The sequence below is a fragment of the Propithecus coquereli genome, unplaced genomic scaffold (genome assembly GCF_000956105.1).
Source record: "Propithecus coquereli isolate 6110/MARCELLA unplaced genomic scaffold, Pcoq_1.0 Scaffold34, whole genome shotgun sequence".
NCBI classification, from domain to species: Eukaryota; Metazoa; Chordata; class Mammalia; order Primates; family Indriidae; genus Propithecus; species Propithecus coquereli.
The window spans coordinates 11,139,478-11,156,775 of NW_012149063.1; the positions used below are offsets into that span (position 1 = coordinate 11,139,478).

General features: G+C 43.2%; 1 protein-coding gene across 1 annotated transcript in view; it reads right to left on the minus strand.

Moving 5' to 3' along the window:
* TTN (titin) overlaps positions 1 to 17,298 on the minus strand; it is a 274,373-nt gene that overhangs the window by 32,558 nt on the left and 224,517 nt on the right. Inside the window, exon 276 of the mRNA XM_012650762.1 lies at positions 144 to 17,249. Coding sequence (XP_012506216.1) covers positions 144 to 17,249 — 17,106 coding nt within the window. The remainder of the gene's footprint in view (positions 1 to 143; positions 17,250 to 17,298) is intronic.

Consider the following 17,298-nt stretch of genomic DNA (forward strand, 5'->3'; position numbering starts at 1 on the left):
ATTTCATTTTGTGCTGTAGTATAAATAGTTTGGGGTGTGAACTAACAGCATTTAAGATTAAATAATTACTAATTAGAATAATTTGCACTATTCTAGCAAAATTAACCATGGATATGTGGAATTACCTTGTTGTTAAAACATACCTGTTATTTTCACTCCTTCCTTCATTTCAGCTGGTGCACCAACACCAAATTCATTTTCTCCAGAGACTCTGAAGTAGTAAATAGCCCCTTCTTGTAAGTTGGTAACTTTGTAGGAGAGGCGGTTGCAGTTGTTGGTCACGGAGACCCAAGCTTTTTTGCTGGCTTCACGTTTTTCTATGTGGTAATTCTTCACGGGTGCTCCACCATCGTTTTCAGGAACATCCCAGGACAATACCGCAGACTCTTTGGTTACATCGTGTACAGTAATATTGGCTGGAGGACCTGGGGAATCTAAAACTTTGACAACTAAAGTCAGTGTAGCAGCACTCAAAATATTTTGAATTGTTAATGTGTATTTTCCAGAATCATTTCTGTTGGCATTTTCAATAGTAAGTGATGTACGAGAGTCTGTGGAATCGATGTAAGCTCTAGTGCGGAGGTCAGTGTCTGGCTTGCTCCATGAGACGGTGGGTACTGGTCTTCCTCGGAAAGGCACAGTCATGGTAAATGAGGAGCCAGCCTTGACAATCAAGGTCTTCTTCATCTCACTGTCAAGATCAAATACAGGTTCTTCTTCTCTTTCCTTTGCTATCTGAAGGTCGGAGTTTTCGCTGGGATCGCTAGCACCGACCTTATTGACAGATCTTACTCTGAAAACGTATTCGGCTCCTGTTGTTAGTCCACTTACTGTATATTCTGTGCCTCTTAAGCTCTGAATGGCAGTTTTCCAGTCAGTTTCATCGGATGTTTTGTATTCTACAGTGTATCCAGTTATTGGGGCCCCGCCATCAAACAAAGGCTTAACCCAGCTAATGGTAATAGATGTCTTGCCGGAGTCCACAATTTTGGGTTTGGAGGGAGGAGATGGTAAGAACACTGGATCTTCTGCCCGAATTAAGGGAGAGGGTTCACTTGGAAGGCTCAAGCCAGCAGCATTTTCTGCATAAACCCGATACTCATATTCACATCCTTCCCTAAGTCCTGTCGATTTCACTCTCAGATCATAAACTGGTTTCTTGTTTACACGCACCCATAGTAGGCTGTTTTTCTCTCGCCTTTCAATTATATATCCAGAGATTTCACTGCCTCCATCACTCTCAGGTCTTGCCCAGCATAGTGTCATGAACTCTTTGGTCACAGATGTAATTTCCAAAGATGTGGGTGGACTTGGAACTGTAAATGGATCTAGTGCCTTTACAGCCACACTTTCTAGGGGCTCACCAACACCGTATTTATTAACACCAGTCACTCTAAATATATATTCATTGCCTTTGAGTAACTTGGTTACTTTACAGAATGTTGTCCGCAACTCTCCTTCACATATTGTCCATGCAAGGTGGCTTGTTTCACGTTTTTCTACGATGTAATAGTCGATATCTGCACCACCATCTTCTTGGGGACGTCCCCAGGAAAGAGAGCATTTCTCAGAGGTGAGGCCGTTTATTTCGAGTGGTCCTGCTGGTGGACCAGGCTTATCAAGTACCTTGCAATTAACTGCCACAGACCGAGTTCCTGCAACATTCTTCAGTGTTAGCGTATACTGCCCAGTGTCTCGTCTTACACAGTCTTTAACTGTTAAGGAAGTATTAGAGTCTGTTGAGACAATTTCTGTTCTGGCTCTTTCTTCAATTTCTACACCATCCTTGGCCCAAGAAATTACTGGCAGAGGTCGCCCTGCAATGTCTGCATTTATCTTAAGGACCTCTCCAGCTTTGACAACAATAACATCTCGGAACTTGACATCCATCATAATTCTTGGAGCCTCAACATCGTCTTTGACTATGATAGGTCCAGTGGATTCAGATGGTTCACTAACTGAGTCAGCGGCATTCCTTGCAAAAACCCGGAATTCATAACGCTGATCTTCAGTAAGTTCAGTAACTTCAAAGTATGTTTCTTGGATGTTAGTATAATTGCACTTCAGCCACCGTCCATCTGGTAGTTCTCTGCGTTCAACAATATATCCTGTGATCTTAGCTCCACCATCATAACGTGGTTTAGACCATTTAAGTGACACTGATTTTCTTGTGATATTTGTGACTTCAGGTTGTCCAGGAGGGTCACAAGGATCTCTTGCAGGGACTGGTTCACAAGACTTGCTGCATTTACCAATTCCAGCAATATTCTCAGCATATACACGATACTCATACATCAGTCCTTCATCAAGGCCGGAGACTTTCATTTGAGTATCGGCAATGGGGATTTTATTTGCTTTTGACCAAAGAATGCTGCTTCTTTCTTTATACTCAAGGTGATAGCCAATTACTGGACTTCCTCCATCATTAACTGGCACTTGCCAGCTTACGATCATGGTAGATTTTGTGGCATGCACAACTTTAGGAGTACCAGGAGGACCTGGAGGACTGAAAGGATACTCCGCAACAACAGCTGAAGATTCGCTGTAGGCACTCTTTCCATAGCGGTTTTCTGCACAAACACGGAACTGATACTCGCTTCCTGTTGTCAGACGAACTATTTTAATGGATGTTCTTGCAACTGCTTGGGAAACTACATGCCAAGTTGTAGAAGTGGTTTCTCTCTTTTCAACGATGTAATTGCTAATTTGGCACCCACCATCATATTCTGGAGGATTCCAAGAAATGGTTACATTGTCACAACTAACCTCATCAATATGTATGGGACCTGGAGGTCCTGGTCTGTCAAGGACAATTATAGTAATAGGAACTGTTATGGATCCAGCACTGTTTGAAACACATAATTCATAAGTTCCGACATCTTCCCTTGAAGCTTCCTTAATAGATAGTGATGTTACGGTCTTTGAAGAAGAAACATTGACTCTAGTTGTCTCTTTAAGAGCCTGACCATCTTTTTTCCAGCTCACAGTAGCTTGAGGTCTTCCTTTGAATGGTACATCAATTTTAAGTTGGTCTCTAGCCTTTACGTTGAAAGTATGGAAAGGAAGCTCAACTGAAGGCTTTATTTCAATATCTCTTGCAATTACTGGCACTCCAAGTTGTCTTGGATCACTTCTTCCTTTTTCATTAACTGCAGCTACTCTGAAGACATACTCCTCTCCTGCAGTTAGGCCAGATATAGTTGCTTCCAAAGTCTTAACTTGTGTGCAAGTGCTCCATTTTTCACTCCCTTTAGTCTGCATTTCAACTACATAACCAGTAATTTTGCTGCCACCATCACTTTCTGGTTTCTCCCACTTAATTGTAGCTGTATTACGGGTCACATCTATAAGAGTTACTCTTCCAGGTGGGAGGGGTGGTTCAGACACTTTAACAGGTTCAGTTGTTTCAGCTGGCAAACCAATCCCATATTCATTGCAAGCCAAGACTCGGAAGTAGTAAGAACATCCTTCTTGTAGATTTTCAATTTTGAAAGTATTTTTTGTGCAATTGTTTGTAATAGTAGCATAGGCTTTTCTTGTAGTTTCTCGTTTTTCAACAATGTAGTTTGTAATCTTAGCTCCGCCATCAATAAGTGGTGGTTCCCAGGACAGTATCACGGAGTCTTTCTTCACTTCTTTTACAGTCAAATTCACAGGAGCACTTGGTGAGTCAAGAACTCTGACGTTAACAAAAGCTGTCTTGGAGCCACTGTTATTTTCTAATGTCAGATTATACCGACCACTGTCAAATCTGGTAACATTATCAATCACCAACATTGTAAATGAGCTGGTCACCTCAATCTGGGCCCTCTCAGTGAGAATGCCATCGGCCTTTTCCCATTTAACTTCAGGTTCTGGTCGACCTTTGATAGTGACAAATAAGCGTAAAGTAGCACTTGCACGCAGAACGACCACCTTTCTAAGATCAGCATCAAGTTCTATTTCTGGTGGCTCTGCCCTCTCCTGAGCAAGAACTGAACCAGGTATAGTTGCAGGTTCACCTACACCTTCAGAATTGATGGCACAGATACGGAAGTTATATTCAGTATTTTCTTTAAGGTTGGTCACTGTGAACTGCTTTCCTTGTAATCCTGTTGGTGGAGTGCAAGTTGTCCATTCATCAGCAGAGGCTTCTTTGACCTCAACAACATAGCCTTTAACAGGTGCACCACCATCATAAATTGGCTTACTCCATGCCAGGGATACAGAAGATCTGGAAGTGTCTGTCACTTTTGGATTGCTTGGTGGACCTGGTGGATACAAGGCATCGCATGCACGGTAGAATACAGATGGCTCACTAGGTTCGCCCACACCAGCTGCATTTTCAGCAGCCACTCTGAATTCATAGGAGTGGCCTTCGGTAAGACCAGTTACCCTGAATCGGAGATCTGTCAGTGTTTTCTTGTTGCATTTGGTCCATCTAATGCCTTCCTTATCTCGTTTTTCAAGAATGTAGCCCTCAATTTCAGCACCTCCATCATCTACTGGGCGAGCCCATGTTACTACCATAGAATCTTTGGTGATTGCGGAGACTTCAGGTATTGAAGGAGGGCCTGGTGGTTTATAAGGATTACAGGCTATTACAGGCTCTGATTCCAGTGGCTCCCCAATTCCATATTTATTCACAGCCATGACACGGAAAATGTACTCATTACCAGGAAGAAGTTTAGTTACTTTGTGGTTAAGGGCCTGTACCTCAGTTGAAACCTGGGTCCAGGAGAGTCGGCTTGTCTCTCTCTTTTCAATGATGTAATGTGAAATATTAGCACCACCATCTTGCAAAGGTGGATTCCATGCCAGGTAACATTTTTCTTCAGTAACCCCAGTCACTTTCAGTGGCCCTTCAGGAGGCCCTGGCCTGTCGAGGACCTTTACAGTGATTGGTATAGACTTTGTACCACCAACATTGCTGAGTTTCAGAATATATTGTCCTCCATCAGTCCGTATACAGTCTTTGACAACAAGAGTTGTTTTCTGAAGAGTAGATTTAATTTCCATTCTAGCAGCTGTTTCTTCAAGCTCTTTTCCATCTTTTGACCAAACAATATCAGGTATAGGTTTGCCACGGATATCAGCTTCAAGAACAAAAGTCTCTCCTGCGTGAACGACGATGACATCTTTATATTTTGGATCCAGAGAGGCATTTGGTGCATCAATTTCATCTCTTGCAGTAATGGCACCACTACTTTCAGATGGTTCGCTACAGTTGCCAGCTGCATTTCTTGCAATTACTCTAAATTCATATCTTTGGTCTTCTACAAGTCCACTCACTGTAAATTCAGTTTCTAACACATTGGTAAAGCTGGCTTTCATCCAACGGCCATCAGGTAGATCTTTCTTTTCTACAATATAACCTGTTATTTTGCTACCACCATCATAGGCAGGCTTCTTCCATTTCAGTGTTACATTGTTTCTTGTAATAACAATGGCTTCAGGGCGACCAGGTGGGTCACATGGATCACGAGCAACAAAGCATTCTGAGACTTTGCTAGGCTTGCCGATGCCAACAACATTTTCAGCAGAAACTTTGAACTCATACTCAAGGCCTTCATCAAGCCCAGTTGTTTTGAATTTGGTATCTTGAATGGGAGTCTTATTTACCTTGACCCATAAAATGCTGTTCTTTTCTTTCTGTTCAAGGTGGTAGCCAATAACTTTGCTGCCTCCATCATTAACTGGCTCATGCCATTGCACAAGCATTTGATCTTTTGAGATTGATGTCACAAAAGGAGTTCCAGGTGGCCCAGGTTCTTTAAATGGATATTGTACAACAACTGGTTTAGAATCTAGGGAGGTACTTTTTCCATACCTGTTTTCAGCAAAAATCCTAAACTGGTACTCAGTGCCTGTTTTCAGTTTGGTCACTTTAATTGTTGTTCTTGCAACTGTTGCTGATACCATATGCCAGGTGGTGCTGGTTGTATCTCGCTTCTCTACAATGTAGTTGCTTATTTGGCAGCCACCAGTATAAGCTGGAGGTTCCCAAGATATGACCACAAAGTCTGCACTAACTTCATCAAACCGAACTGGTCCAACTGGAGGTCCAGGCTTTTCTAAAACGATAATGCTGAGATTTTCTGTGGCTGTGCCTGCACTATTTGTTGCTGTTATGGTATATTTCCCAAAGTCATCTTTGTTACATTCCTTAATATGCAGAATAGTTGAGGTAGCTGTTTCCTCAACATTTGCTCTTGTTGTCTGTTTAAGAGGCTCGCCATCTTTGACCCAATCAATTTTAGGTCTTGGTCGGCCTATCACTGGAATTTCTATTTTAAGATCTTCTCCAGCTTGCACACTATATGTGTTAAATGGTAACTTTAAACTAGGCTGTATAGTCAAGTCCTTGGCTATGACAGGAACACCAAGCACTCTTGGATCGCTTTTTCCTTTCTCGTTGTAAGCCTTGACACGGAACTGATATTCTTGTCCAGAACTCAAACCGGTGACAACTGCATTACACACTTTGGACTCAGCCACGACACTCCATTTTTCAGTTCCTTTGGGCTGCATTTCAACAACATACCCCAGAACTCTGCTACCACCATCATGTTCAGGTTTCTCCCACATAAGTGATGCGCTGGTCTGGGACACATCAGTGAGTGTGACTTTTCCTGGTGGTGAAGGAGGTTCAGCAGCTTTCACGGCATCAACAGTTTCCACCGGAACACCAACTCCAAATTCATTTTCAGCCATTACTCTAAAGTAATAAATGGCTCCTTCTGTAAGATTCTCCACTTTAAAACTTGTCTTGCCGCACTTACTACTCACATTAGCATACGCTTTTCGGGTTGATTCCCGTTTGTCAATAACATAGTTCTTGACTTTTGCTCCCCCATCAATGATGGGTGGTTCCCATACCAGAAGGACAGAATCTTTTCTCACTTCTTTGACTGCCAAATTCTGTGGTGGTCCTGGGGTGTCAAGAACTTTCACAGTCACAAAAGCAGATTTAGATCCGCTGCTGTTTTCCAACTTGAGAATATATTTTCCAGCATCGTTTCTATCGCAGTTGTCTATTGAGAGTTGGGTATAGTTTACTCCCTTTTCAATCTGGACCTTATCTGTGAATTCACCTTCCTCTCGAGACCAAGTGATCTCAGGTGTTGGACGGCCTTTGAATGGAATATGAATTCTGGCAGATCCACCAGCTCTTACAACAATTCCTTTCCTTAATTCAGAGTCAAGGTCAAGTTCAGGAGCTTCAAGTTTATCTTCTGGTTTCACAGTACCAGGAACTGATGCAGCCTCACCTAAACCAACTTTGTTGAGAGCAGAGACTCGTATTTTATACTCTTGGTGTTCAATGAGTTTTGAAATTTCAAATCGAGTGACTCTCAGGCCAGTCTGTGGAGTAACTATCTGCCATTCTTCTTCATCTGCTTTACAGATTTCTACTACGTATCCCAGGATCTCACTGCCACCATCATAGATGGGTTTACCCCAGGCAAGTGTGATGGAATTTTTAGTGGTGTCTGCAATGTGCACATTGGTGGGTGGGCCAGGTTTGAACACAGGATCACAAGCCTTATAATAAACTGTAGCTGGACTTGGTTCTCCAACTCCAGCAGCATTTTCTGCAGAGACTCTGAATTCATACTCATGATCTTCTGTTAATCCTGTTACTCTTAAACGCAAATCTGTAATGCGGCGTTTATTACATTTTACCCATCGAATGCCACTTCTGTCTCTTTTCTCTACAACGTAACCAATAATCTCACTTCCACCATCACTATCTGGACGGTTCCAGCAGACGGTCATGGAGTCTTTGGCAATGTTTGTGACTTCCAAGTTTTTCGGTGGTCCAGGAAGCACAAATGGATTTTTCATTAGGACTGGTGCAGATTCCAAAGGCTCTCCAACACCATATTTGTTAACAGCCATTATACGGAAAATGTATTCATTCCCTTCTAAGAGCTTGGTAACTTTCAGAGAGTTGGTCACAACTTCTGAAGCAACAACAGTCCAGGCAAGTCTACTGGTTTCTCGCTTTTCAACAACATAGTGAGAAATGTCACTGCCGCCGTCTTGAAGTGGTGGGGACCACGTTAAATTACATTTTTCAGAAGTGACTCCAGTAACCTGGACTGGCCCTTCTGGAGGTCCTGGTCTATCTAGTACTTTTACGTTTACTGGAAATGACTTAGAGCCTGCAACATTGGAAGCTCTTAAAATATACTGTCCACCATCAATTCTAATGGCATCCTTTATAATAAGTAAAGCCTTGAAATCTGTGTTCTTTATTTCACATCTAGCAGATTCTTCAATTTCCTTTTCTCCTCTTAACCACTCAATGGTAGGTAGGGGCTTCCCATGGACATCAGCCTCAAGCCTGAATGTTTCTCCAGCATTTACCACAATGGTGTCCCTGTATTTTGGATCCATTGAAATTCTTGGGAGTTCGACCTCATCCTTGGCAATTATTGGTCCAGTACTGTCAGAGGGTTTACTTATCGTACCAGCTGCATTCTTTGCAATGACTCTGAATTCATATCTCTGATCTTCAGTAAGACCTGACACAGTAAATTGAGTTTCAATGACATTTGTGAAGCTAGCTTTCATCCAACGACCATCAGGCAAATCACGTTTCTCCACAATGTAGCCTGTAATCATACTTCCACCATCATATACAGGTTTGGTCCACTGTAAAGTGATTTCATTTCTTTTAACCATTATTGCTTCTGGGGTTCCTGGTGGGTCACAGGGATCTCTGGCTACATAGCATTCAGAATTCTTGCTTGCTTTGCCTACGCCAACAATATTTTCAGCACAAACTCTGAATTCATATTCAATGCCTTCTTCAAGATTCTGTGCTTTAAACTGGGTGTCATGAATAATAGTTTTGTTGACTTTTGTCCACAAAATACTATTTCTTTCCTTTTTCTCAAGGTGGTAACCTATGACTGGGCTTCCACCATTATTGATTGGTTCATGCCACTGTATAACCATGGAGTCTTTGGAAATGGCTGTGGCGAATGGTGTGCCTGGAGGGCCTGGTTCTTTGTAGGGATATTGAGCTACAATTGGATCAGACTCCAAGGCAAAGCTTTGTCCATACCTGTTTTCAGCAAATATTCTGAATTGGTATTCTGTACCAGTTTTCAGTTTGGTCACTTTGAGTGTAGTTCTAGCAACAGTAGCAGAAACAACATCCCATACGGTGGTGGTTGTGTCTCTTTTCTGAACAATGTAGTTGGTGATTTGGCAGCCTCCTGTATATAATGGAGGGTTCCAAGATATTGTAATACTTTCAGCACTGACTTCCTCAAATTTAACAGGTCCTTTCGGAGGGTCAGGTTTATCTAGAGTTATAATTTCAATGGATGCTGCTTTCTGACCAACAACATTGGCAACTGTGATTCCATATTGTCCACCGTCATCCTTGTGAGTTTCTTTGATACTGAGTGTGGTGAGGTCAAGTGAATCAGTAACATTGACTCTTGTGGTCTGCTTCAGTGGAACACCATCTTTAGTCCAGGTTATGGTTGGCTTAGGACGTCCAGAAATTGGCACTTCTATTTTCAAATCTTGGCCAACCTGTACACTGTAACTGTTGAATGCAGGTCTTACATCTGGCTCTATGACCAGATCTTTGGCAACTATTGGAACTGCTAGGGACCTAGGGTCACTTCTCCCCTTTTCATTTACAGCAACAACTCTAAAAAGATATTCTTCTCCCTGAGTTAGGTTGGTAATTACAGCATCGAGAGACTTTACTCGAGCACACTCTGACCATTTCTCACTGTGTTTAGCTTGCATTTCCACAATATACTGGATGATTTTACTGCCACCATCATGTTCAGGCTTTGTCCAACTCAGAGAGACACTGTTTCTGGTGACATCATCCACAGTTATTTTTCCTGGAGGTTGTGGGACTTCTGCAACCTTAATTGGATCAGTAGTGTGGGCGGGAAGGCCAATACCGTACTCATTCTCAGCTGTGACTCTAAAGTAGTAACTGCAACCTTCTTGGAGTTGCTCGATTTTCCAAGAGTTCTTGTGGCAATTAGTTACGACAGCAGCATATGATTTTCTTGTGGCTTCACGTTTCTCAACAATGTAATTTTTGATTTTGGACCCCCCATCCAACAAAGGAGGTTCCCACGTAATTGATACTGAGTCTTTGGTGATTTCTGTGACTTTTAGATTAACAGGTGGACTTGGTGTGTCCAGGACTCTCACAGTAACAAAGGCAGACTTTGTTCCACTGCTGTTTTCTAATGTGAGAGTATATTTTCCACTGTCGTATCGGTTGACATTGTCAAGAACGAGAGAGGTGAAACTGCTAGTGACATCAATTATAGCTGCATCTCGTATTTCACCATCTGCCTTCCCCCATTTAACTTCTGGTGTAGGACGACCCTTTATAGGAACAAATAACCTCAAGGAGCCACCTGCCCTTATGTTTATAATTTTCCTTAGGTCTAGGTCAAGATCAATGTCGGGTGCTTCCAATTTTTCTTCAACTATAATAGGTCCAGGGACATCAGCATGTTCTCCAACTCCAGCTTTATTAATAGCACAGATACGGAAGTTGTATTCATGCTTTTCCAACAGCTTCTCTACTTCTATATTTGTTTTATTGATTCCAGTTGGTGGAGTGCACATTGTCCACTCACCAACACTCACATCACATTTTTCAACAATGTATCCTTGGATTTCACAGCCACCGTCATATATTGGTTTGCTCCAAGAAAGGAAAACTGAAGACCTGGTAACATCTATGACTTTGGGGTTGTTTGGAGGTCCTGGTTTATAAATAGGATCACAAGCCTTTTGGTAAGTGGAAGGAAGGCTTGGTTCACTAAGTCCAGCAGCATTCTCAGCTGAGACTCTGAACTCATAATCATGATTTTCTATGAGTCCAGTTACTCTCAAGCGCAACTCCCCAATCAGACGCTTGTGGCATCTTGTCCATCTAATGCCCTCTTTATCCCGTTTTTCAAGAACATATCCAAGAATTTCACTGCCACCGTCAGATGCTGGCCTTTCCCATACAACAATCATTGAGTCCTTGGTCACTGTTGTGACTTCTGGAGCTTTTGGTGCATCTGGCACTACAAATGGATTCTTGGCAATTACTGGCTCAGATTCAAGTGGTTCACCAACACCATATTTGTTTACAGCCATTATACGGAAAGTATATTCATTGCCTTCAAGAAGCTTAGTAACTTTGCAGCTGAGAGTTTGCACATTGGCATCAACCACAGTCCAAACTAAGCGGCTGGTTTCTCTCCTTTCCACGATATAATTTATGATATCACTCCCACCATCCTGAAGTGGGGGTTTCCAAGCAAGTGTGCATTTTTCTGCTGTAACTCCTGAGATAGCAACAGGTCCTTCAGGTGGTCCTGGTCTATCAAGAACTTTGACATTCACAGTAACTGATCTCTCTCCTGCAACATTTTTGGCCTTCAGTATGTAATTTCCACTGTCGACACGAACTGCATCCTTTACACTGAGACTGGTGGCAAAGTCAGTGCTCTTTATTTCTAATCGAGCTGTGTTTGAAAGCTCCTGGTCACCTTTTATCCACTGAATGGTTGGTATTGGTTTGCCATAAATATCTGCATCAACCTTGAATGATTCACCAGCATGCACCACAATTGTGTCTTTGAATTTCGGATCCATACTTATCCGTGGTGGCTCTACCTCATCTCTTGCTGTTATTGCTCCTGTGCTTTCTGAAGGCTCACTAAACACTCCTGCAGCATTTCGAGCTATCACTCGGAACTCGTATCTGTGATCTTCAACGAGGCCAGTTACTTCAAACTGAGTGTCAATGATATTTGTAAAACTGGCTTTCATCCAGCGGCCGTCGGGTAATTCTTTCTTCTCAACGACATAGCCGGTGATCTTGCTTCCACCATCATAGGCGGGTTTCTTCCACTGAAGAGTCACAGAATTCCTTGTGACGATGATTGCCTCTGGCCGTCCTGGTGGATCACAGGGGTCACGAGCTACGTAGCATTCTGACACTTTACTTGGCTTGCCGATGCCCACGATGTTCTCTGCGGAGACTCTAAATTCATATTCAATGCCTTCGTCAAGGCCGGTTGTCTTAAACTTGGTTTGAGGAATAGGTGTTTTATTCAACTTAACCCAGAGGATGCTATTTCTTTCCTTGCGTTCTAGATGATAGCCAATGACTCTGCTTCCTCCATCACTGACTGGCTCGTTCCATTGTACTTCCATGCTGTCCTTGGAGGAAGCAGTGACGATAGGAGTGCCAGGAGGACCAGGAACTTTGAATGGATACTGGGCCACAATAGGCTCTGAATTGAGGTAGGTACTCTTTCCGTATCTGTTTTCAGCTGCAATTCTAAACTGATACTCACATCCAGTCTTTAATCTGCAAGCCTTTATTGTTGTCCTTGCAACTGTAGCTGACACAATGTGCCAGGTGGTTGTGGAAGTTTCCCTTTTCTCAACAATGTAATTATTGATAGAACTTCCACCATCATACTTAGGTGGGCCCCAGGAGAGAGTAATACTATCAGCGGTTACTTCATCCATTTTAACTGGTCCTGTTGGAGGCCCTGGTTTGTCAAGGACAATAACATTAAGAGTTTCAGTAGCTTCGCCAGCTGAGTTAGTCAGTTTAACTACATAATGGCCAACATCTTCTCGGCAAGCTTCCTTTATTGTCAATAGAGAATTATTTTCTGTGCTCTCTGCATTGACTCTAGTTGTCTGCTTCAGTGGCACATCATCTTTATGCCAGGTTACAGCTGGTGTAGGGCGTCCAATGAATGGAACATCAACTTTCAGGTCTTCACCTGCCAGGACAGTGAAAGTATTGAACAGGAGTTTGAAGGCTGGTGGAATGACAAGATCTTTGGCAATCACTGGCACACTCAGTTGCCTAGGATCACTGATGCCTTTTTCATTTTGAGCCGAAACACGGAAAGAGTATTCTTCGCCCTGAATTAACCCAGTGATAGTGGCTTCGGTGACCTTGACTGTGGCACATGTGGCCCATTTATCACTGCCTTTGCTCTGCATCTCCACAATGTAGCCTAGAATTCGGCTGCCTCCATCATGCTCTGGTTTCTCCCATGAGAGTGACACACTATTTCTGGTGACATCCACCAAAGTTATTTTTCCTGGAGGAAGAGGTCGTTCTGATGCTTTCACAGATTCTGCAGTTTCAGCAGGCAGCCCGATGCCATATTCATTTTCAGCGAGAACCCTGAAATAGTAGCTACAGCCTTCCTGAAGCTGGTCTACCTTCCAGGAAGTCTTGTGGCAGTTTGTTGCAACAGTTGAATATGCTTTTCTTGTTGATTCCCGCTTTTCAACAATATAGTTCTTTATTTTTGAACCTCCATCCAGGAGAGGAGGCTCCCATGTCAGGGTGACAGATGTCTTAGTGACCTCCTTTACCTTCAGATCCTGTGGAGGGCCTGGGGTATCCAGTACTCTAACATTGACAAATGCAGACTTGCTGCCTGAGCTGTTTTCTACAGTTAATATGTATTTGCCGCTGTCGAATCTGTTTACATTTCCAACAATAAGCAGGGTATAAGAGCTTGTGGATTCAATGCTAGCTTTATCTAAAGATTCTCCATGTTCCCGGGCCCACTTCACCTCAGGTGCAGGCCTGCCTTTGATCGGAACGAAAAGTCTCAGGGTGCAACAGGCTCTTATAGTAACAACTTTGCGCAGGTCAGCGTCCAATTCGATCTCTGGAGGCAGCATTCTCTCTTCAGCCTTTGGAGTTCCAGGAACAAGGGCAGGTTCCCCAAGTCCTTCAGAATTCATGGCATAGATGCGGATTTTATATTCCTGATTCTCTATGAGGTTGGTGATGGTATAAGAAGTTGCCTTGAGCCCAGCTGGTGGAGTGACAATCTGCCATTCATCTTCCTCTGGCAGGGCAATCTCAACCATATACCCAGTGATTTCTGAGCCACCATCATAGATAGGTTTATTCCAAGCAATTGAAATGGATGATCTGCTTGTATCTAGAACGCGTGGGTTACCTGGTGGGCCAGGCTTAAATACAGCATCACAAGCCTTATAGAATGGACTGGTAGCACTTGGCGCACTAATTCCAGCAGCGTTTTCAGCCATAATCCTGAACTCATATTCATGTCCTTCTGTCAGTCCAGACACTTTATATCTTAGGTCAGTAAGAGTTTTTTTGTTGCATTTCACCCAGCGTTGCCCGGCTTTATCACGCCGTTCCACAATATAATTGATGATCTCACTTCCTCCATCAGAGTCAGGATGTCCCCAGCAGACAACCATTGAATCTTTAGTAATAGCTGTGACTTCAGGATTTTTGGGTGGATCAGGGGGTCCATAAGGATTCACTGCAAGCACGGGCTCTGATTCTAGCGGCTCTCCAACTCCGTATTTATTTACAGCCATGACACGGAAGATGTATTCATTGCCTTTCAAAAGTTTAGTGACCTTTAGTTTTGTTACTTGGACTTCTGAGGCCACATTTGTCCATGCCAATCTGCTGGTTTCACGTTTCTGTACTATGTAATGATCAATTTTGGCACCTCCATCATCTAGTGGAGGCAACCATGACAATACACACTTTTCTGCTGTCACTTCAGATACAGCTAAAGGTCCTTCAGGTGGACCTGGTCTATCAAGGACTTTGACATTGAAGATGTGTTTGGCAAAGCCACCAGGATTAGTTGCTGTAAGTATATAGGCACCACTATCCCTTCTTGATGAGTCCTTGTTTATCAGATTAGTAGAGAAATCTGCAATTTTTATTTCTAATTTTGCTGTGCCTTCTAGCTCCTTTCCATCTTTGGTCCATTCCATTGTTGGGGGTGGGCGACCTGAAACATCAGCTTCCAGCTTGAATGCTTCACCTGCTTTTAATACAACTGTGTCCTTAAATTTAACATCCACCATTATCCTTGGTGCTTCAACATCATCCCTGCATGTGATAGCATCAGATGGCTCAGATGGTGGACTAATGGCACCAGCAGCATTTTTGGCAATCACACGGAATTCATACGCGGCATCTTCTGTTAGACCACTGACTGTAAATTCATTCTCCAAAATGTTGCTGAAGTTGGCCTTCAGCCACCGGCCGTTAGGAAGGTCTCTCTTTTCAACTATGTAACTAGTAATTTTAAAGCCTCCAGTATATTCAGGCTTGGCCCATTTAAGTGTCACTGTGTGTCTAGTAATATTTAGAGGTACTGGTTTCCCAGGTGGGTCAATGGGATCCAAAGCTAACATAGGCTCAGATGGCTTGCTTGGCTTGCTTTTGCCTGCCATGTTTTCTGCAATCACTCGGAATTCATAAGCAATACCATCTGTAAGTCCACTTGATTTGAAAATGTTGCCTGGTACTAATGCTTTGCTCACAGTCTGCCAGAGGATACCGTTTCGTTCTTTTCTTTCAATGTGATATCCTAAAATGGGGCTTCCTCCATCAGAAAGTGGCTCATGCCAGCTAATTGTCATTGAATCCTTGGTAACTGCAGTTACCTGGGGGGTACCAGGAGGCCCAGGAACCTTAAATGGATAGTTGGCAACTACAGATGCTGATGTGATGCCTGGTCCAACTCCGTATCTATTTTGAGCTTTTACACGGAATTGATACTCTACTCCAGTAGTAAGGCGGGTGGCTTTATAGGTAGTGCGTATAACAGTGGTTGCTAACTCGGCCCAGGTAGTACTGTCAGTCTGCCGCATTTCCACTATGTAGTTGCTTATTGGTACGCCTCCATCATTCTCAGGGGGGTCCCAAGAAAAGGTTATGAAATCAGATGAAACTTCATCAAATCTGATTGGTCCAGTAGGTGGCCCTGGGATATCATGAACTTGAATGGTAATGACATCACCAACCTCTCCTACAATGTTCCTTGCTGTTAATGGATAAGGCCCACTATCACTTCGGACACACTCGTTGATATTTAAGATGGTTGAAGTTGCTGTATTTTCAAAATTAACTCTCTGTGTCTGTTTAAGAATTTGGTCTCCTTTCTTCCATGTCACTGTGGGTCTTGGTCGACCAAGCACTGGAATTTCTACTTTGATGTTGTCCCCAGCTCTGGCAATGACCAATTTCTGATAGATGCCACGAAGATCCAACTCTGGAAGCATTGTCTGCTCCTTGACGATGACGGGTCTGCTTTCTCTAGGGGCACTTCTCCCTGCACTGTTCACTGCCATCACTTGGAAGGTGTATTCCTCCCCTTCGGTTAGATTCCTCACAACACATTCTAACCCTTTCACGGTTGTGATGTGGGTCCACTGGTCAGAGCCTTTTCTCTGGGCTTCGATCACATAGCCAGTGATCTTGCTGCCACCGTCATGTTTGGGTTTAGGCCATGCCAGGCTGACGGTACTCTTAGTTATGTCCATGATGTTAAGGCTGTCTGGTGGTGATGGTGCTTCAGAGGCTCTTACGGGTTCTGTAGTTTCTGCTGGCTCACCAATTCCGTATTCATTCTCTGCCATCACTCTGAAGAAGTATTCACATCCTTCAGACAAGCCAGTAACTTTATATGTGCATTTATGGCACTTAGTGGTGGCTGTGGAATAAGATTTCCGTGTTGCTTCACGTTTTTCTACAATATAGTTTGTTATACGTGAGCCTCCATCTATCAGAGGCAGGTCCCAGTGCAGGGTGACACTGTCCTTTGTGATGTCTGTAGGCCTCAGGTTGAGGACAGGGCCTGGTGTGTCCAAGACTCTGACGTTAACAAAGCCACTTTTCTTCCCAGCAGGGTTTTCAATGGTCATCACAAATTTACCGGTGTCATATCTGTTACATTCGGGGATAATGAGGAGAGTAAATGAGTCTGTATTTTCAATGTTGGCTCGGTTTTTCAAGTTGATGTCATCTTTGGTCCATGTCACTTCAGGAGCAGGACGACCTTTAATTGGCACAAATATTCTAATACTGAGTCCTGCTCTAACAACAAGTGTTCTTCGAAGCTCAGCATCTAGTTCAAAATCAGGAGCTATTTCTCGTTCTACAATTTCAACATCTGGAATCACTGCTGGCTCCCCAACACCTGCATCGTTGATGGCACTGATTCTAAAGTTGTATTTTTCTTTAGTCTGAAGATCAGGGACAACAAACTCAGTGATTCTAAGAGCAGTTCCTATTGTATCTTTTATCCAGGCCTCCTCTCCTACTTTTTGATGCTCTACGATGTAGCCTGTGATTTCAAGTCCACCGTCATAATGAGGCTTGCCCCATGCTAAAGAAGCAGATTTCTTGGTGGTATCAGTGACACGTGCATTTGCAGGTGGTCCTGGAGGATCTGAAAAAGAAACAAAGACACAGAAGTGTGTATTGAGAGTTTGGCTTTT